We start from the raw sequence: 21,033 nt of genomic DNA on the forward strand, positions 1-21,033 counted from the left end.
AGATCCAACCTTCTTTTTTCATGTAACTAGTTCCAGTTTTCTGTGTACAGCTGCTTTTGACCTAACTAAATAATACACAGCTACTCTGTCTTGCATGTGGGTCCTGCATAACTCACGCAGTAACCTGTACTAATCTTGAACTGCAAAGTTAGAGATGGGTTCATATTCAGTTAGTTGTGTTGGGATTAAGTCACCACAGGAGAAAAAAACACAATAACCTATAGGAAACTTTCTCTTTCCTTCCTTCATTTAACTAAGCCTCCTATCCCAGACCCAAACAACATGAGAGATTTTGTCAGCTACCCAACAGCTGGTAATGAACGGCTTCACTGCACGATGAAGCGGACAGAAGATGACCCAGAGGTTGGCGGTCCATGTTATACTCTGTACCTGGAATACCTTGGGGGACTGGTGCCTATACTGAAGGGACGTCGCATTAGCAAGTTGCGACCGGAGTTTGTCATCATGGATCCTAAAACAGATGGAAAAGCAGGTATAGCTGAGTTGTTGCTCTGTATAAAAAATTTATGTAGAAAGACTTAGATATTAAATCCTCAATAGTTAAGGAAAATCTTAGCATGACCTGGGCTCAAGCCTCTGAAATTATACCATTGTCTCTTCTGTTTTACAAAAGGGAACTTCCTCTGTTTTGAACAGTGGGGAACAGATTGATAATCAGCAGAAAATATTCTTTAATACCAGTTTTGAGTTGAAATTCACCCCTCTGAATCATGTTCACTTAGGTTCAAATCATTGGAAATTTGGAATTTCTACTAGGCAGGGTGAAGAACAGTTCATTTTTCTCTGCATGGTTTTATTTCAACTGCTGCCTGTGGATTGGATTTATGCTTCTGATGGCTGATGGTTGCAATTTATATCAGTTTTCTGAAGCACAACTTACATTTTCTGGGGCCTGTCTTGATAGATGAAATCTATGGAAACAGCTTGATTTCCACTGTGATTGACAGCTGCAACTGCTCTGACTCCAGCGATATCGAACTGAGCGATGACTGGGCAGCAAAAAAATCTCCCAAAATCAGTCGAGCTAGCAAATCGCCCAAACTCCCCAGGTAATAATTCCTTGGATATTTCTTCTTCTTTTTCCACTGGTTTTCTTTTTCCACTGGTTTTCTTTCTTCCTTTTTTCCGTTTTTGTTCTTTGTTTTTGGTTTTTTTTTAACACTGTGTCTTGACACCTCATAAAATTAAAAGCAGACTCCTTCAGGCAGATAGAAGTCGTCCTCTGAAGGAGTGAGGTTCTCTACAGAGTGCAGTTCTGGGGTGATCTCAAGAGATTGGTGTTGAGGTGGTCTGTGGGGAAGGTTCTGGGGCAAAAGGTGGTGGGTCATGAATTCTTCTCAGTCTTAAAGAAAGATTTCACAAACTCTCCCACCTCTGCCTCTGCCACATGTGAAGTTTTGCCACCATGGAATGTATTTTGTCCTTCAAACAGTCTGTGTTTTTACCTCTTCAGTGCTTAGTCTAGGTAAACCCTTCATTTTCTATGCGGTATTTTGAAATTCAGATCTATGCATAGGTAGCATAGATCCTGGCACAGATGGCACTGCTGCTTTGGTGACCTTGCAAGGAAGCCTCTGCAACCAGATCCTCCTAAACACTGGGTTCTGTAAAAATATGCAAAACAGGATTCTAGGCTATTGATTCCTCTGGTTCTTTTCCTGCTGGCTATTCATTATGTGCATAGACAGAATCCTCCACCAGCACAGGGCCTCACTGATGTCTGATGCTTCTCACTGACATTTATCTACCATCTTCATGTTATGGGATTGAGGCCCTGATGCCTTCTATCTGCAACTGACGCTTTTCCAAAGACCTTACATTGTGAGCTTGCCCTAGTATGAGGCAAAGCAAATGCGTCCCTTTATATATGAACACACCAAAGTGCGCCCTCAGCAAGTTTGCCAATGACACCAAGCTGTGTGGTTCGGTTGATACGCTGGAGGGAAGGAATGCCATCCAGAGGGACCTTGACAGGCTTGTGAGGTGGGCTGATGCCAACCTCATGAAGTTTAACCATGCCAAGTGCAAGGTCCTACACCTGGGTCGGAGCAATCCCAGGCACAGCTACAGGCTGGGCAGAGAAGACATTCAGAGCAGCCCTGTGGAGAAGGACTTGGGGGTGCTGGTCGATGAGAAAATGAACATGAGCCAGCTTCAGTGTGCGCTCGCAGCCCAGAAAGCCAACCGTATCCTGGGCTGCATCAAAAGGAGTGTGACCAGCAGGTCAAAGGAGGTGATCCTGCCCCTCTACTCTGCTCTTGTGAGACCTCACTTGGAGTATTGTGTGCATAAAAAGGACATGGATCTGTTGGAGCAAGTCCAGAGGAGGGCCACAAGGATGATCAGGGGCTGGAGCACCTCCCATATGAAGATAGGCTCAGAAAGTTGGGGCTGTTCAGCCTGGGGAAGAGAAGGCTGCGTGGAGACCTCATAGCAGCCTTCCAGTATCTGAAGGGGGCCTACAGGGATGCTGGGGAGGGACTTTTCATCAGGAACTGCAGGACAAGGGGTAACAGGTTAAAACTTAAACAGCGGAAGTTTAGATCGGATATAAGGAGGAAATTCTTTGCTGTAAGGATGGTGAGGCAGTGGAATAAGTTGCCCAAGGAAGTTGTGAAAGGTCCACCCCTGATGGTGTTCAGGGCCAGGCTGGACAGAGCCTTGAGTGAGATGGTATAGTGTGAGATGTCCCTGCCCATGGCAGGGGGGTTGGAACTTGATAATCTTAAGGTCCTTTCCAACCCTAACTATTCTGTGACTCTGTGATTCTAAGATCAGTGACAAAGTTTGTGGACCCTTGCTTTGCTCTACTGATGTGACAATCTGCCAGTTCAGGTGTCTTGTTTTCATTTCTTGAGACATTGCTCAAAGTCTTCATAGCTGAAATAACTCAGCCCTACACCTTTTACGGATTAGTAGAGGATATATTGTATCTCACAGAACTGCTGTAAGCTTTGTTAAATGAATTGGACAGTATCCAGTCTGAATTACTGTAAGCATGTCAGTTCTCACGTATCTTTACATTTGACCTGTAACTCTCCATCCTGTAGACTCTAAAGACTCCATTAGTCACTTAGAGGACACCATACCAGTTGTCTTCGTTACATCTTTACATTGAAAGACAGGAATTTTGTGCATTATTGCATACCTGTTGATGATTCCAATTATTGCTTTATCTGCAGAATCAACATAGAGGCTCGCAAATCTCCAAAGATGTCACGAGCTGCGCAGGAGATATCGAGATCACCAAGGCTACCAATAAGGAAACCTTCTATTGGTTCACCAAGCCTCACCCGAAGAGAGTTTCCTTTAGAAGATATTACTCAGGTATTGTGCACATTGTTACCAGACCTGAGCCCAAATGCATTTCCTTCCAGAGGCTGCATATTGTGATATCAATCCAGTGATCACCAATGAAACCTTTTCATTTAATTACAGTAGCTAGATGGAGCAACTAGATAATTGCATCTTCCAGTTCAATATTAATGTTTGAAAGAGTCAGTGGAATATCAAGTGTTGTCTGGTAATTCCTGCTACCATTGCCTTCTGTCAGTGTGAGTCCATGTGAGAGGTTTTATTCTAAGTGATGTTGCTGGCTGTTTTAAGGTGTATGTAAAAACACTTCATCAGTTTCTCAGAGTTATCTTAATGCTACCGCAGTTCTCTGCTTTGCTAGGGATTGCAGTTATAAGCAAGTGCTTGCTTCAGAGGGCCACATGTTCTCTGTTTGATAATTAATATGTAATGGCCTTAATTGGAAGGAAGGCAAGGAATTAGTACTTTGTGCTCTTTGTGGTGTTTGTGTCCTGTGGGTAAATGAAACTTAGCAGGTTGTAGAACTGTCCAGGTTACGTATTTTATTAATACCAGACAGTGTTCTTTTCATTTTGTTTTGTTTAATTTCAGATGGGTTTTTTCTGCACTATCATTTCACTTCTTCCTTTACACTGAAACTGTCTAGTTCAGTTACACAGCTTCGGTAGGCAGGACTAAAAGACCTTTCGATAGGACAGGAGACAGAAGCTTAGATCCTACTCTTGGCATGATCTAGCTCCTATTGACAGTGTAACTCTTGGCCTTTGAGAAAATCTCTTGATCTTTAAGACCCATAATTTGATGACCATCGAAGCAGTGTTTTGGGAAGCTGCTTTGGAAACTCCAGGAAAAATATATTTGTCTTTCTGAGTAATTAATTTCTGTCTTATTTATTTTTCTATAAAGTGATTCATAAGCATAGAAGCAAAGGGCAGGGTATATTTACAGAATAGCCATGCTCTTGTGCAGGAGAAGCCTGACAACAGGCCTATTCTCACTAAGCTGCCATCATGTTGTTCAGTCCTTCAATAGCTTTTACCAGCCAATGTGGCTGTTGTATACACAATATCTGATGGTGTTTAGATAATCAAAATGAGACTTCTTAATGACTGGGTATAAGAGTTGCTACATAAGCACATTAGGATGCTTCAGTAAAATAAAAACAAGAGGAGCTGAAATTTTATTATCACTTGCAGTAGCCTGATTGCTGTGCAGTTTCTTATTAGAGCTTAATACAGATTTTATTAGGTAAAATGGTTTTGTTTTGCTTTGCAGCACAACTACCTTGCTCAGGTCACATCTAATATCTGGGGAACCAAATTTAAAATCGTGGGTTTGGCTGCTTTCCTACCAACTAACCTTGGTGCAGGTAAAAATAAACTCTATTGATTTTTTGCATGTCAAACTCCTTCTAACAAGCAACAGACTTAATGCCATTTGATTCTTTTTAAGTGATTGGAAGGCTTCTTTAACAAAGCATTTATTTTCTATGGACAGTAGCAGTTAGATTTTATAAAATTCACTGTAACTAAAAGAGGTTAAAATCTATACATGCAACAATGAGATGACCAATAAAATATTAAGTCTTAGTTGTAACAAAAATATTAATCTACAGTCAAGACCTTTATTTTTACAGTTTATAAAAAAAAAACAACAAAGAACATATTTGCAAGAAGACTATAATAAAAATCACAGGTTTTAAGCTACTGTAATAGAAATATTTTTAAAAGTCAGATTTTTATAGTCACTTGGCTACTAACTATACCAAAGTAATGTTTAAAAGGTTATTGCAGAATCATGCTCAAGATTCTTCAAGTCAGTGCATAACCTTGTCATATGGTTCTCTTTCTGGAGCATCAGTAAATTGGTTGCCTTCATTAAAAGTAGTATTTGTCTATGCTCCTTATCTTTTTCTGTGTAGGCCAGTTCTACCTAGATAGTCCTGTTGAAGGAATAAGGCTAAGTAAAGAGCAGAGTACTAGCAGAAGTGAGCTCTGAATTGAAATATTAATGCAACTATAGGAGTTCTGTGAGCTCTACAGAAAACTTTTTTTTTTCCTGTGTTTCATTATATAGTTAGGACTACCTAATGATGTCCTTAGTGCATAATTAGTTAAATAGATACCTTTTGTGGCTATATTGACTACTCTACTGTCAGACAAGAGATGGACTCCAAACTGCTGGGGAGACGACTTTCTCTGGCCAGGCCTCCAGGCAGAGGTTGTCCTCTCTGGATCTTGTCATCCTGGGGATAACCAGTGCTACTATTAAAGGGCAGCGGCACCTTCTACTTAATTAAATGTTATGGAAACCCTCAGGTTTTTTTCCAGCTAGTTGTTGGGGGGGTTTTCCAAGTAATATATGACTTTTTGACATCTGCATTTGCAATGGTTGTCAAAAGATAGTGTAAGAATGACCCTACTGGGTAAGATGAGAGGTCATTCTAATTTTCTCATTCAGTGACAGGTAGAGAAGGATGTAAGTGTAGAGTAAGTGTATAGTGACATTTCCTTCAAATGTTCTCCCTGTCTCCAGTGATTAGGGTCCCAGGGAGTTCCTAACCCAGGAGGAGTTCCTTTGTATGTAGTAACCCTCAACATATTTTGCTTCCTGAGAGCTTTCCAGTTTTCCACTAAACTCATATAATTCAGTAACATCCTTTGGTGAAGAGTTCCAAAAGTAGAATGGAAAAATTATCTTCCTTCCATAAAAAATAAATGTGAATACAAGCTGACATAATACATTATTTCTACATACTATGTAACTACAGAAATGTCGCTTTTGTTTAAAGAGAAATAGCTGAAAGTAACAATATCTTTCAACTCTGTTTATGCGGTGTTGCACAGTGATTCAGCTATGAGTGGCCCATACTTGCATGTGTTCATTAATACAGTAAATAACAATAGTCATATCCCTTCTTTCTGCTTTGAATTGATTCTTTCTTAGCTTTAGATGCTCTTTATATAGCAGATTATTTATTTCTTATTAAATTGTCTCTCCAGTAATATATAAAACCAGTTTGCTGCATCTGCAGCCCAGGCAGATGACAATATATCTCCCAGAAGTGCGGAAGATTTCAATGGACTACATTAACCTGCCTGTCTTTAATCCAAATGTTTTCAGTGAAGACGAAGATGATTTACCAGGTAAGGAGGAGCTGGAGGTCTACCATGTTATGGGTTAGGCTAGATGGAGGGCAGGTCACTCGTGTCACTAGTCCCCTCTGGTAAACACACAAATCAAAATCCCTTAGTCTGATGGGGGAGGTGCTGGTGCTGTAAAACTGAATTAGAATAAGGCTAATATGTATTATGGACACTGATTTCTAAAACATTGGAAAATGTAATCCGTATGGAGCTGCTAAGTTTCAGATTCGTTGGAAAAGTTATTATCTTCTCTTTAGTTCACTAAGAATTCTCCAGAGATCATTATTCCATAGAATTCTGCTTGCATTCTGCACCTTTGGAGGGCAGAATTGTAACATATTGGAAGCCAAAAGGGTCGTTCTTGTGACCTGATGGCAGCAAGTACAGGTAGGAGCTTGGCTTGGAGGGGAGGTTCCCATAAAACTCAGCCACCCTTTGAGAAGTGATAAACACCCATTTGGATTTTTATCAATAACAAGTCTTACAGAGAGGCTAAAATAGTGAAGTAGTCTACAAACAAGGGGGATCGGGAAGAGTTTCTCATTTCACTGGGATGTGAGGTAGCAGAAGACTCAAGCACTGCGGGGAAGGCTTGGGTGCAGGTAATGTGAATGTGGCAGGTAAAAGAACTGGAAGTACTCAGGAGCTACTCCAATTAAAAAAAAAAATCATGCCGATAAAATTAACAAATAATAAAAAAGAAGATAAATTAATATATTTTCAGAATTTTCACATCAGTGAGGGATTTCTGTTGCCAGGTTACAGGTTTCAGAAAGTAATAGAAAAATAAAATAGAAAAAAAAAAAGTTAATACCAAGTTTTCATATTCCTTCCTGAAAAATTGGATTAGATCTGCAATATCGATTCCTCTTATATTATTAGAAGAGATGAAATGGTACTCAGAATTGCAGGTTGATGAACACCAGATATAGGCAAATAGTTAGAGAGCTTTGTTACAGCTGTTTGAGAAGGCTGGTAGAAGAATCATCCTACTCTGTCCTCAGTAACAGCCTTCCTCTTCTTGTCCACTTTTTTCTTTCTACTTTTTTCTGACAACTGATTTGTGACTTAACAAAAGGAGGCTGCCTAAGTCTCCAGAAACATTTTTGTGGATATCCTTTCTCAAAGCCTGCATCTAAAGGAAAAAAAGTGTCATATATTAATGGGAAAAAATATTGCAGTGTAAATAATGATTATATGTTAGATAAAAACAAACCCTAGTACAAAGATGCTCTTGGGAAATGGGTTGTTCATAGTGAGGTATTCTTAATGTAGTCAGTAAAGATTTGGCAAGGCAAATGGAGAGTGAATTGATTTAACTTGCAGATTATGCAAACAAGTAAATTAAAAACTAAAAACCAAATAACATTGGATTTAAACACTATGGGATATTAAGCAACACCACAACGGATGAGGTTTTGTTTGACAAGGCACTTAATACCCATGACAGCAACATTGTGGGTTGCTCAAGCCAAGCTAACAATTAAACCTCAAGCTCTGGTGGATAAATCGCTAACCTGAAGGTATCAGGATGAAAGCACTGCCTGCCAGCCAGGCACAGAGCCACGCTGCCTTAGGGTCAGTTAAGTTTAGCTGTCAGTCTTCTTCTAAAGGAATGAACAGAACTACCATAAAAATTAGGAACAGACCTAGCTGTACACCTACTACATTCAGACTGATGCTGATAAAAGCCTAATGCCATTGAAAATGTAATTATAGGACATAGGTAGATGACTAGAATTTTAATTAGAAATTAATCAGGAACTGGCAGCAACCGGAAGAGTCCTGAATAATGGATCTCTTGCCTGATCTGAAATTCGAGGTCTGCACACAGTTTGGCACGTGGATATGACTCTAGGATCCTGGAGCCTAATCTCTTTTCTTCTCATAAACCTGATGATGCAACTCGCCTGCCATTTTCTGTGGGTTGTATACAGAAAGAACCTGCAAGATTATTAGGGGGTTTAATATACTGTTTAGTGTTTCCCCTCATTGTTGTATTTTGTTCCTTCTTATCTTTCTTTCTGCACCTGGACTTGGTTCCAGTGTCTTAATTTCCCTGTCCTGCTCCAGCTTTTCAGTGGTAGCCTCTGCTGCAATCACTCTCACCACTTTTTGCAGAAGGAATTGCAAGCAGTTGAGATAGCTCCATGCTTTTGCTTAACATCATCAGAATTGCTTCTTACCTTCCTGTCCTTTGTTCCCAGCACCACATGTGGAAAACTTTTCCTATATACATACGCTTCTTTTCCCACTGCTGATTGCAGCCTGTCCAAATGTTTATGCTGAAATTGCCCTGACTACAGCCCCCACTTCTTGAATCTTTTTGACTTCCCATCTGTTCTCTCACATCTTCCCCTTACATTTCTGTTCTGGTTTCCCATCTATTTCTTCACATACTTTCCTTACAAATCTTCTTTCAGGAACTTTTTTAAATTTTGTGTGTATTTCATTCCGTTATATTCCTCTCTATATTTTTTTAGCTTCCTTCTTTTTGCATTACTGGTTGCTTTGTCACCCACTATACTCAAAAACACTTTTCCTGACTGCTCTCTGCTTTTCATGACAACATATGTCCAAGTCGGATCCCATAACTGTTGTCAGATCAGGACAGGCTTGAGGACCATCACTTCACCTTCCTCCCAAAGCTGGGTTCAGCATGGCACACTGACACTTGAATGGCTCCAGAGGGAGTCATCCTGGGCCAGTAGGGACTTTTCTGTGCCTTACCATTAGGAAGCAGGAGCCCTAGAGGAAGTCAGAAGTCAGTGTTAGTGATCCTAGGGCTAGGGGCAGAGAAGAAGGTGCTAGGACTAGGGGCAGCCATGGGTTTCTGAGTGGATTATCTCTTCTGTGTTTTGTTGATGTATTTACTACCAAAAGACTCTCCCTGAAAACTAGTGAGTCTTGATTCAGCAAAACTTACATTGATTTTGGCAAAAGTAGTTAAAATTAGATGATGAGTCAGTGGTAATTCAGATTCTGAAAGTCTGTGGGAATCATAATGTAGACTGAAAGCAAGCTCTGAACTTCACCTCTGAATCATCTCTTCCAATGAAGTTGATCACCACCTATTACAAACAGATATTGTGCAGTGGGAATCAGTGGAGACCGGCTGGCTGACTTGTTCAAACTAAGCTCTGATCCATTGACTTGGGGTTCTGATAGAAGTCCATCCAAATGCAGCAGAGTTGCTTAAGCAAGTTATGTAAAGGTAGCAAGTAGTTTAAAAAGGCAAAGGTAAAGTGTAATGGCAAAGTACAAAAGAAACCTCCAGTTTCCAAATTTTATGTCAATGCTGCCATGAAATTTTCCCATTAAACATTTTTTAGCAGCCCTCATGTCTTCCACAAGTGCTGAAGAAAACCCAAAAATAAGCGAAACACTGCTTGAGGAAAATTCACTGTTTTAGTGCCTGTTAGCCAACCACTTGCCTATCCGCTGCAGCCAGCACAGGCTTGTGGCCCCTCTTCCCTTCAGGCAGCCCCACAGCACAGGCCTTGCCATCATTGCATGCGAGGGTCCCCTGGGGGGTCCATGGGACGTGGTGCGGCGGGTGACGGGCTGTTTCTGTCGTTGCAGTGCCGGGCGCGCCGGGCGCCCCTGCCAGCAGCCCACCGTGCACCGTCAACATCCCCATTGCCCCCATCCACAGCTCGGCACAGGCCATGTCGCCCACACAGAGCATCGGCCTCGTCCAGTCGCTGCTGGCCAATCAGAACGTGCAGCTGGATGTGTTGACCAATCCGCCGGCAGAAGTGGGGGGCGATGGGGCGGGGCCATTCCCAGGGCCTCCGGGTCGTTTCCCCGGGCCCGGGTCAGGGCAGCTGGCTGGGGCAGGGGGCGATATGGGCCGCGCTGCCCCTGTGCCCCCGCCTCTCGCCCCGCCACCTCCTGCACCCCCCGCCATCACCCTGGCCGACTTGCGGGACCATGGCGACCGTGAGCACGAGCCCCTGCCCAAGGCCAAGGCCCCACGGCCTTCGCCACAGCTGGTGGAAGGGGACACAGTCATCTTCGGGGCCACTCCAGAGCTGCAGCTGAACAAGATGAACCCACCACCACCCTACCCTGGCACCATCCCCACTGCACCTCCTGCTGCCCTGCCACCACCGCCTGGCCCCCCACAGCCGCCCCTCGACCTCTGCCTGAAAAAGGGGGAGTTCTCCCTTTACCCAGCAGGGCACTACCAGACACCACTGGGGTATGAGCGGATAACCACATTCGACAGCAGCGGGAACGTGGAGGAGGTGTGCCGGCCTCGCACCAGGGTGCTCTGCGCACAGAGCACATACACCCTGCCTGGGCCCGGCAGCTCCGCCACCTTGCGTATCACTGCTGCTGAGAAGAAGATGCAGCAGCCCTGCACCAGTGCCACCCTGAATCGACTTACGGTCCCCCGTTACTCCATCCCAACCGGGGACCCACCACCCTACCCTGACATAGCCAGCCAGCTGGCCCAGGGCAGAAGCATCACACAGAGGCTGGACAGCAGTATCATTCATGCGACTCTCCGGAGAAACAGCAGAGAGGCAGCCTTGAAAATGGCTCAGCTGGTGGATGGTCAGAGAGCCACCTTGCAACTTCCCCCAAAAGCCAAGAGCAATGTTGTGACAGCACAGTACCAGCAAAGAGTACCCACCGCCTTGTACACCTGCAGCCAGTGCAGCAGCAACAACAGCAGTGGTGGCAGCAGCAACCCAAGTGCTGGTGGTGTGGGCAGCATCACTAGTGCAAACACTAGTAGCAGCACTTCCAGTATTGGTGGCATGAGATCTGATCTGAGCACTGGCAGTGCCTCCCAGCACAGCTCTGTCATGGCTCACTCTGTCAGTACTTCACCTCTGGCCTCCCAGTCGTCCTACAGCTTGCTGAGCCCGCCTGATAATTCCCGTGACCGAGCGGATTATATCAACTCCGCCTTCACGGAGGATGAGGCTCTATCTCAGCACTGCCCAGTGGAGAAATCAATACGGCATGTGCCTGTGTCCCTGGCGGAGGCTGCCCTCAATGTAAAACGGCCACCGCCATACCAGTGGGACCCTATGGTGAGTGAAGAGGTATGGGTTCCTCAGGAAAGGACATCTCAGAGCTCAGTCCCCAACCCTCTAAAACCAACTCCTCTTATCATTGGTCAAGCTCAACATCTGGATATGTCTCGTGTACCGTTTGTTTCCCCCAAATCTCCAACCAGTCCCACTGCCACTTTCCAGACGAGTTACGGGGTTGGAGTACCTTACCCAGGAAACTACAGTGCCCCTCCCCTTCAGGGAATGCAGCCTCCCTGCTCCCCCAAAGAAGCTCTGGCTCCAACACAGTTTGCACAGCAGGAGCCCACAGTTGTGCTTCAGCCAGGTTATCCATCCAACCTCTCCTATTGCCCTTTGCCACCCATGTACCCGGGAAGTAGCGCCTGCTCTAGTTTACAGCTGCCACCAATCGCCTTGCACCCATGGAGTTCCTACAGCACCTGCCCACCCGTACAGAACCCCCAGGGCACCTTGCCCCCCAAACCACTCCTTGTGGTGGAAAAGCCGGTGATGTCTCCCCCACCGGCAGAGCTGCAGGGCCATGTGGGCACAGAGGTGATGGTGGAGACGGCAGACACCTTCCAGGAAGTGCTCTCCTTGACAGAAAGCCCTGTTCCTCAAAGGACAGATAAATTTGGCAAGAAGAGCCGGAAGCGCTTGGACAGTCGAGCTGAGGAAGGAAACGTGCAGGCTATCACTGAGGGGAAGGTCAAAAAGGAGGCAAGGACGCTGACTGACTTCAATTCGCTAATATCCAGCCCTCGGCTGGGGAGAGAGAAGAAGAAGGTTAAGAGCCAGAAAGACCAGCTGAAATCCAAGAAGCTAAACAAGACAAACGAGTTTCAGGACAGTTCAGAGAGTGAGCCAGAGCTTTTTATCAGTGGGGATGAACTGATGAACCAGAGCCAGGGCAGCAAAAAAGGTTGGAAAACCAAGCGGAGTTTGAGGACAGCCAGTGAACTGGATGAATTCAAGTGCCGGAAGGCCAGCGAGAAGGAGGATGGCAGGCTGGGGAGCCAGGGCTTTGTATATGTGATGGCCAACAAGCAGCCACTCTGGAATGAGGCAACACAAGTCTACCAGCTGGACTTCGGAGGGCGGGTGACCCAGGAGTCAGCAAAAAACTTCCAGATTGAGCTGGAAGGACGACAGGTAGGAGGGGTGGTACACGAGAGTCAGGGTGGGGACTGGGCAGGGGAAAGCCATGCCAGGAATGAGCTCTGCCTCTCATGCAGCGGGTGCCTCCTGCTTGTGTGAGTTGCTCTTTGAAGAACAGCTTTGTTATATGGTTGATAAAAAGCAACCATCAAAGGTCTGAATTCAGAACAGAAGGTAAAGTTCAGTTGTAAAGCAAATGTAAAAAATAGGTTTGGTTTTACTGCAGTTGGATGTGGGAATAAGGGCCTCCTCTGGTCCCACTGGCTCTCACTTCTGGAAGTGGGTTTTGTAATAAACACAACATAACCTCCCCAGTGGTAGCTGCGTTTGCTGTTGGTGGTTGTGAATGAGTGAGTGAACACTGCAGTGCTCACAGAAGTTAGCCAGTCAGAGGACAGCCAAGGCAGAGGTGATGGATGAGCAGTTAGGTTCCCTCCATGCCAAAATTTCCCCTGTGGGTTACCAGGCCTCTGGTTCTGGTTCTTAATGCTAGACCCTTCCCAGAACAAAGCATTCCTGAGCTGTTTCTGACCCACCAATGGGTATAGGGGTCTGTGGATAGTTCAGAAAACCCCACATTTAATTTTAGGCTCTCACCTTGGCCGAAGTGGGATGTTACTACACCAAACCCAGGCTATTAAGTGGTAGTAATCATCAGGACACTGAGACTTAGGAGACACATACTTATTTCATTGTCCAGCTCTCCCATCACTGTAAGTCCCTTTTGATTTATTGGAAGACATCAAAGCTCTCAATTCCCTCTGATTTAAATGGGGAGTTAGTTTTCTTAACTATCCAACATGCATGACCGGTGGTAGTCTCTTGATTTTGTTCCTCTGTAACAACAGCTCATTAAAAAGGCAGTCATCAGAGCTATTTATATTCCTTTCTTTGGTTAAATGGCTGTGGATACATGTCCATGGGCAGCTGTGCTAAATCACCTTGCTGCAGGCTTTGTTGGTGGGGAAGAAAGCCTGACTCGGCTTCTGCAGACAGCCTCCATTCTAGCTCAGGGTTCTTCACTATAGAGCAAATATGATCTGGGCTTCTCATGAAGCAAATGAGAAAGCAATAATAATAGGCCAAACTTAAGATATTCCCTGTGGAACAACAACACTACCTGACTAGCCTGGCTTTACATTTCAGCCATCTCCCATGGTCCCTCATTCTTGGTGCAGTTATGTGCTCGTGAAGCTTATGCAAAGGGAAACAGAACTGACAAGAACATGCAACTTACCAGCTATGGAGTGCTAGAGTCAGGAGATTGGTTATTCCCCTTCCCTGAAAGCTTCTTTCTTTGAAAAGAAAATCTGTTTCCCTGATGGGCTGATGATTGGATCTCTCCAAGGGAGAGAATGGTATTTTACTGCATGAAGCATGTTGCTGGTGTAACTCATATCTGCTGGAGTAGTTGATGACAATCTCCTTACATCAATGCTGTATACACTCTAGTATGTTTTAAAGCTCAATTTACTCTCTAAAGTCGAATATTGTAGTCAAATACTCCATACAGCACAATAGTACAATGTTGTTATGCTTCCTTGGCTTCGTACCCCATTTTGTGAGTAGCCCCATTCATATTAGCTCAGGAGGTAAGGTGTTTGTACAAAAGAGCAAAGCCATTTTGCTTTTATTCTTCTCTGGTTCCTTTCCTGTGGATCACTTTTTTTGACCTTGTTCTCTTTTTCCTTCCCTTCTCCTCTTCCCCTACTTCCCAGGTGATGCAGTTTGGAAGGATTGATGGCAATGCTTATATTTTGGACTTTCAGTATCCATTTTCTGCAGTGCAAGCCTTTGCTGTTGCTCTGGCTAATGTGACTCAACGCCTCAAATGAACAAGCAAAGACTGGAGAGAGGAAAATTTTGACCTTCTCAGAAAGTCCAAACCGGAAAATGTCAGGGCAGCCTGCTTTAGGTGTGCAGAGGTGCCTGGGAGCGAAGAAGGCAGTAAAACTGGAAAAGTCTCTTGGTGCCCAGCAGAAGGGCATTAACTCTAATCAGTCATGGGGTAGAGGGTGGGGGGCGTTTTCTGTTTTATTTGTTTGTTTGTTTTCAGGTGTTTGGTTTTTTTCCTTTGAAGCATTGTGCTGGATCTCAGAAAGAGCGAAGGGTTGAGAGCCATTCAGTGTTACTTGGAGAAGTGTGGCTTTTGGCTTGTTGTGGTGGTTCTGCCGTGTTTGCTACAGTAGCTCATGTAAGCTCATAGGGGGATTAAAAAAGACTGCTCTTTTTGATAGACTGCCTTATATCATGTTGTTCTTTTTAAAACAGGGAACATAACTTTTTTTTCTGGTCCAGTTTGTACTACTACTACATCAGTGATAGCAGCAAAAAAAAAAGAAAAAAAAAAAGAAGCTATAATACTTGAAGACACGTGTTTCTTCTTTGATATCTGATAGTAACTGAGCATCACAGGTTCCAAGGAGGCGTATGTAGGTCAATGTTTAATTTATAAATAATGATGTATTATTAAGAAGAGAAACAGTTGTTACCAATGGGTGGTTTAAAACCCCACTGTATTGGAAGAAATTGATGTCTGCTTGGTTTATGTGCTGTTATTGGGGATAAACATCTTTCAGTAGGTGACGGAAGATAAAGGAGTAATTACAAGCATTGCTTCTTTTGTTATTGGGGGAAAAACATCTTTCAGTGAGTAACAGAAAATAGAGGAGGAAGTAATCACAAGCACCACTTTTTTGCTTATACTGATCAGCATTATTCTCTGATTTGGTAGCTGGGAGAGGTAGTGTGAGCAGGTGTACCTCTGAGGCCACACCTGTACATGCTCCTCATTTAAACATGTTTACACTTCATAAACAAAGCAGACGAGAAGGCCCAGTGTATTTAGTCTTAGTGATCAGTATGAATCAAATCCTACAACAGTGTAGAGGAAGGAGGCAGAAGTGTAACAAGTCACGACAAGCAGCAATTTCATGAGGAAAGTAGTTTCAGTACAGGAAACAACATCGTGGCTGGCTGGAGAAGAAATGAGTTGAAAGAGGAAAATAAAAATGGATAGAATCATCCCTCTTACCATCTTGCTACTTGACTAGTCTTTCTGACTGTGGTTTGAGAATATGATGATCCAGCTAAGAGCAGGAAGCCAAGTTTACGTGGAGTATTACAAAGGAAGGGTTCATAACAGCAGCATGATTCTCTGTGGTTCTTTCTGGTGGACATGCAGACCTGTTGTGCATTTTAGAAGGGTTACTTGCACAGAAGAGTTTCTGTGTTGTGAAATGTGTTGTGCACATGCTTATTTGCCTTCTTTTTCCTCCTTGCCTGCTTTTTGGTACGGAAGTAGTTTGCCCAGTAACACACAAACCCCAAAACTATTGATGTTATTATTTGGACATTAGATTACAAAATGTAACTGCAGATTTCCTTCAGAAATTACTCTTTTGAAGTGAAAGGCACACTGAGAAAGTTATGTTGGTTGAGGTGTCAATGGCTGCTCTGTCTTTGATCCATGGTTTAACTTCTCACTTGAAGAACTTGTTATAGCTTAAGATGAACAGGTTTTCTCTCTTTACTCAAATCCTAATGGTAGGGCAGGTGTGTGTTCCATTTGGTTCATTCTAGAGGAACATATAGCATAACATACTGCATAAGACCCTGATGTATTAGAGGTTATCAGCATGCAGTGAGTTTACACCTGTGCTGCTGAGGCTTCTAGAACTGTACAGCACACAAGGAGTAATGCCAATCAGGAGGGAGTTTCAGAGGGTTGCCAAGGGAGATAATGAGGCAGATCATCCACAGGTAATGTGCAGCAGGGTAAGTCCAGGAAAAACGACATGCAAGATTATTTCTTTAGAGAGAGGAAGCAGAGGTAGGAAGGAAACGGGGGAAGTAGATGGTACCATGCCTGTATTATCCCAAAGCTCAGCAGCTTCTGCTTGCATGTAGGAGTGGTCAGGCACAACGTTCCCCTTGGCATCTAGCTGATTGTTGTTTGCTTCAATTAAGATTTTTCCATCAGTTGTCTGGGCCCATTTGTTTTCTTTCTCACATGCATGATTTATACAACAGTTTGAGTGCCTGTGTGTATACTGTGTGTGGAACAGAGGAACCGGAATGGGTTTGCTTCCAGTCCCTTTAAAATGAGTGGAAGTCTTTCCCCTCTATTTTTGTGGACAAAGCACTATTAAGTCCTTTATATTGAGTTGCACACTGGACAAACAGTAGGTTGAATTCTCAGTCCACTGAATCCAGTCAGTACACAAGGACGAAAGTTGGCTGATGAGAATCTTCACCTGCCCTAACGTCTGTGGTAACCAGTTATACCCTAATTACAGTATAACAGGTAGGCAGTGAACACCATAAGAGAAGAAACATACCCTGGCTTGTTGGCTCACTGAGGGAAGGGTCGCTCAGTTACGTGCTAGAAATCTTCAGCTGAAAGAAACATCACCTGTAGTTTTAAGCCAAAATTGTTAATACACGGAACCAACATGAATGTTTGGGTTTTTTTCTAAACAAAATCTAATCTAAATAGAAGGACTTCTGCATGTGGTTTCTTTAACCTTCCAGGGAACAGTATTTCTCTTCACCTGGTTCATTCCAAATTTTTCCAGTTATCAGCAGTTTTATGCAAATGAAGAACTGAGAAACGAAACCTGATACAACAAGTAGTAGAGTTAGTAATTTGGTTACACTGGCTCAGGTCATGATTGTGTCCTGATGGCACTTGCAAGGAGTCTTGATGTAGAAAGAGACCTCATTTCTGCCCCATCAAAGCGCAAGGAAGAATTATCAAAAATTTGGAAAATAAATACAATTCCCAACATACTTCCCATTTACTTGTCAGAAAATGCTATAGCATAAGATAATCTTTGTATTTTTGAAAATCATTTAACAGAGTCCCTTTAATTGAGGATTTTAATAACATAGAGAATAGCCCATATTAGAGAGATATATACTGACAAATATATGGAATTTTAATGAAAGGAATGGAAATTATGCAAATATCTGGGTGTGCAACTGGATTCTGAATTATACAAAGAACAAGTGAAAGTGACAGTTGTTTCATTTTTCATTGAGATACAGTATAGGAAACAAATTTAAAAGCCTCTTCCAAAATAATCACCTAAATCCCGAAGACTGCTATTGCATTCAGCCAAAAGATAGATGTTACATTTTCGTTCTATTAGTAAATTCCTGGTTTCCTGTGGATAACAGAGTTCTTCTAGGAAGAACTTAGCAGTGTTCAGAAATATCTAGTTCTTTTATAGATATGGTAATTCCCAGTAGTTAAGTATGTTTTTCCCAAAGCTTTTTTTCTGTTGTGCAATATTTGTGACAGTCTAGGGGGTTTACTTTTTTTGTTTGTTTGTTTAGGTTTTGGGGTTTTTTAGGGATTTTTTAGTGGGTTTTTTTAAGATAATTTAATGCAGATTTCCTGTTAATGTCCAAAAGACAAATTATTTATCTTGCATAATGTAATAAGTGATTTAGGGATTATTTTATTACTATGTATCAGTGAGTTACACACACTTTCTTATTTATATTTATAAAGCATCTTTGTAAGTAATTGCTTGCTAGCAGGATGTTTTGCTGCAAGATATTAAAAATGCATATAGGAAGACCTGTTTTTGCTGGATAGTGTGCAGAATTCCATAATGCAGGCAGGCAAAAATATCTGTTGGCAGCTGAACACAGTGAGTTTGCTGTGAAGGACTGTGTAGATTACAAAGAGCATAGATGACTTCTTTGGGACCTGCAGAGATTTGTCCTTCTCCACTGTTTTCCTCTTTTGTTTCTAGCTTAATTCACTTGGGAGCTTCCAGCAGAGTCTAAAAATTGGTAACTGAAGTCTGGTATGAAGTGCACCACGCATGGATTGGCAAATTTTAGCTTGAAACAGCGAGAATATCATGGCTCTGCAACATGGTAAAAGACTGTAAGAAGGAGGGGAGTGAAAGAGGAAAAAGATGAATTATTACATTAATAATTTTGCACTCAATTCCAGAGGTAGCAGCAATATGTGCCATGGGCTGCCTGAGTACCAGTAAATCTGCACAAAGCTTCATATCAGTTAAATAAACTTTCTGTGATGCAACCACAAGTAAAACAGCTCCACATTTTTGTCTTCAGTTTTGTTCCATTGTTTTTATGAAGATGCGTGAAAGTCTACTGGCATGAAAGATCTTTGAAGAGCCTTGAACCTAGACTTTCTGTAGGTCCAGGCATTCCATGATGTGGCTTTTTAATGTCCTCTCATGAATTCCAGACAGATTTTGGAGGTTGCTTGATCATTGCCTTAGACATTTTCTGTGCATTTGCTTTTTGAAGCCTAATGTCTGATCGTGTTATGTTGGTGCCCTGTTACCTGTCAGAAACAGTTTAAATCCGCATATGGAGAACGAAGCACATGCAAAAAATGATTTGATTGAGAGAAAAGTGAGAGAAGACAGAGTAAGTTTTCACTGGCTTTTCTTTAACTTTTATGAATGCTTCCCAGAGCAACATGTTGGAAATTGCACATTTCTGGAGAGCCCGAACCACTCCAGACCAGCAAATCTGACTTGAAGATTAGTAACACATGAGCCACTTGCATGGTATGCTGACAGAGGGCCAACTTCTAGCCTCACTACATGGGCTACACCAGGATACATAAGAGAGTAGAATCCGACCCAAAGTACACTTTCCTATTACTGTGTGATTATAAGGAACAACTTATATGACCCATGTATCCACTTAAGAATATTATAAAGCATTAGCCAACAACAGTTGGCAGTTTCGTATAACCCCCTTGAAGAAGGCTAGATTTTTGCTTTTTATTCCTGTTTCTAGGATTCCATCAAGGAGAGCAAGGTGTTTTATGTTATTTAGAGATTGATATAATAGATTTCCTGGCATAAGAGAGCAAATGTTCTTATACTGCTGACAAAAATGGAAAAATTCTGGTAAATTTATTTTCCCATTTTCTAGTCTCTTCACCTTCAAGGCAAGCACAATCCGCCATCCCCAAATACCAGTTTAGAGTCCTGCTGCCCTCAGGCATAGTCCGCAGGTAGGCACCACAGGTCCTCTTTGCAGGACTGGAATTTACATGCACCATTTTTCAAGGAGTAAGATTCATTACTACTTGTGAACCATGGGCTACGGGAATTACTTTATCTCTGTGTTTATTTAATTTTCATCTGAAAAAATCCTGCAGAGAAGTTCTAAGATTTGTATGTTGCCTGATACCTCTGAAGAAGTATCAGGAGGTGATTTCTTTGGGCATTTTGATTGCTGCTGCATCTAGAAAATTAGATTCTTAAGACAAAAGCAATTAACCAAATAAAAGAATGAAACAGGATTCAGTGAAGGAGTTCTTGCTAAGAAAATTAAGAACTTCGTCCTTCAACTTTTGATTTTACAAACTGATCTGTAGTGAGAAATTTGTGCTTCAGGGCAAATTGATTGTTGTGGAGAACTATGCCAGTGCTCAGGTTTGCTGATCCAGAGCTGACTGCAGGATCAAAACAAAACGATTGTGTGAGACTTAAAATTAGATAAATGAAAATACCAACTACTTACCTGTCCAGAGCATTCAATAAAAAAAATTAGATGGCATAACGTTAAAGCCTGGCAGTTTATTCTTAATGCTTGCCCTCCAGTTTACACTGTTACAAATCTAAAGATAGGGTCTGATTCAGCAATTCGGAATCCTGACAGATGTTGTCTATATGTGGCCTGTTTATCTTAGTGGCCAAGTAACTGGTTTTAAAAATGGATTAAGATTAAAGTAATAATAAAAGAGAAACATTTTTGAATAGTGTTCACCCACCCAAGTTTCAAGTAATTCACTGGCATAGTGCTGGGCTTGTAATTCCTACTTAGGTTGTTTCAAGCTGTTCACAACTTTGCTAATTTTCCATTTGGTTCTTTTGCTTGCTTGATACATGTTTTGCCTTTGGTTGCCTTTTGCTTCACCATTTCTGCATTCACTGCTCTTTTTTCTTTCTGTGTGTTGCGCATTTGGGGAAGGGTATGTCTGTTCAAGATCTCGTTGTTTATTGTAGATAAAATATATGGTGTTGTGGAATAGCATGGGGATGCATTTGATTGAAAAGGCACTGTAGTGTTTCCTGAAAAAGAAGGGGAGTTGCATTTGTTTCTAAATGCATTATTCTGGTACTATAACTTTGAACGTGATTTGGGATTTTTTCTTTTTTTTTTTTTTTGTTTGTTTGGGGTTTTGGTTTGGTTTTTTTTTTGTTTCTGTTTGTTTGGTTTTTTTGAGTTTTGTTTTGGTTTTCTGTTTTTGTTTTTCACCATTAATTTAGTGAGCATATAGTCATGCAGGTGCATGTGTTCTTAAGCCAGCGAGCCCAGCATGTATTTTTTTCCAAGTTGTTGAAAATCTGGTACAT

At 42.4% G+C, this 21,033-nt stretch overlaps 1 protein-coding gene across 4 annotated transcripts in view; it reads left to right on the plus strand.

The window, feature by feature from the left end:
• Nucleotides 1-19,841, plus strand: part of TULP4 (TUB like protein 4) — a 161,162-nt gene extending 141,321 nt beyond the window's left edge. For all 4 annotated transcript variants that reach the window (XM_061378227.1, XM_061378229.1, XM_061378228.1 and 1 more), the window contains 7 exons: nucleotides 259-493; nucleotides 926-1,070; nucleotides 3,204-3,348; nucleotides 4,612-4,705; nucleotides 6,339-6,482; nucleotides 10,065-12,664; nucleotides 14,389-19,841. In XM_061378227.1, the coding sequence (XP_061234211.1) occupies nucleotides 259-493; nucleotides 926-1,070; nucleotides 3,204-3,348; nucleotides 4,612-4,705; nucleotides 6,339-6,482; nucleotides 10,065-12,664; nucleotides 14,389-14,505 (3,480 nt within the window). In that variant the 3' untranslated portion in view covers nucleotides 14,506-19,841. The remainder of the gene's footprint in view (nucleotides 1-258; nucleotides 494-925; nucleotides 1,071-3,203; nucleotides 3,349-4,611; nucleotides 4,706-6,338; nucleotides 6,483-10,064; nucleotides 12,665-14,388) is intronic.
• The last annotated feature ends 1,192 nt before the right edge of the window (nucleotides 19,842-21,033 follow it).

Source organism: Neopsephotus bourkii, unplaced genomic scaffold, assembly GCF_033783945.1.
Source record: "Neopsephotus bourkii isolate Nb327-2 ecotype Australia unplaced genomic scaffold, CSIRO-AGI_Nbou_v1 NB_1765, whole genome shotgun sequence".
NCBI classification, from domain to species: domain Eukaryota; kingdom Metazoa; phylum Chordata; class Aves; order Psittaciformes; family Psittacidae; genus Neopsephotus; species Neopsephotus bourkii.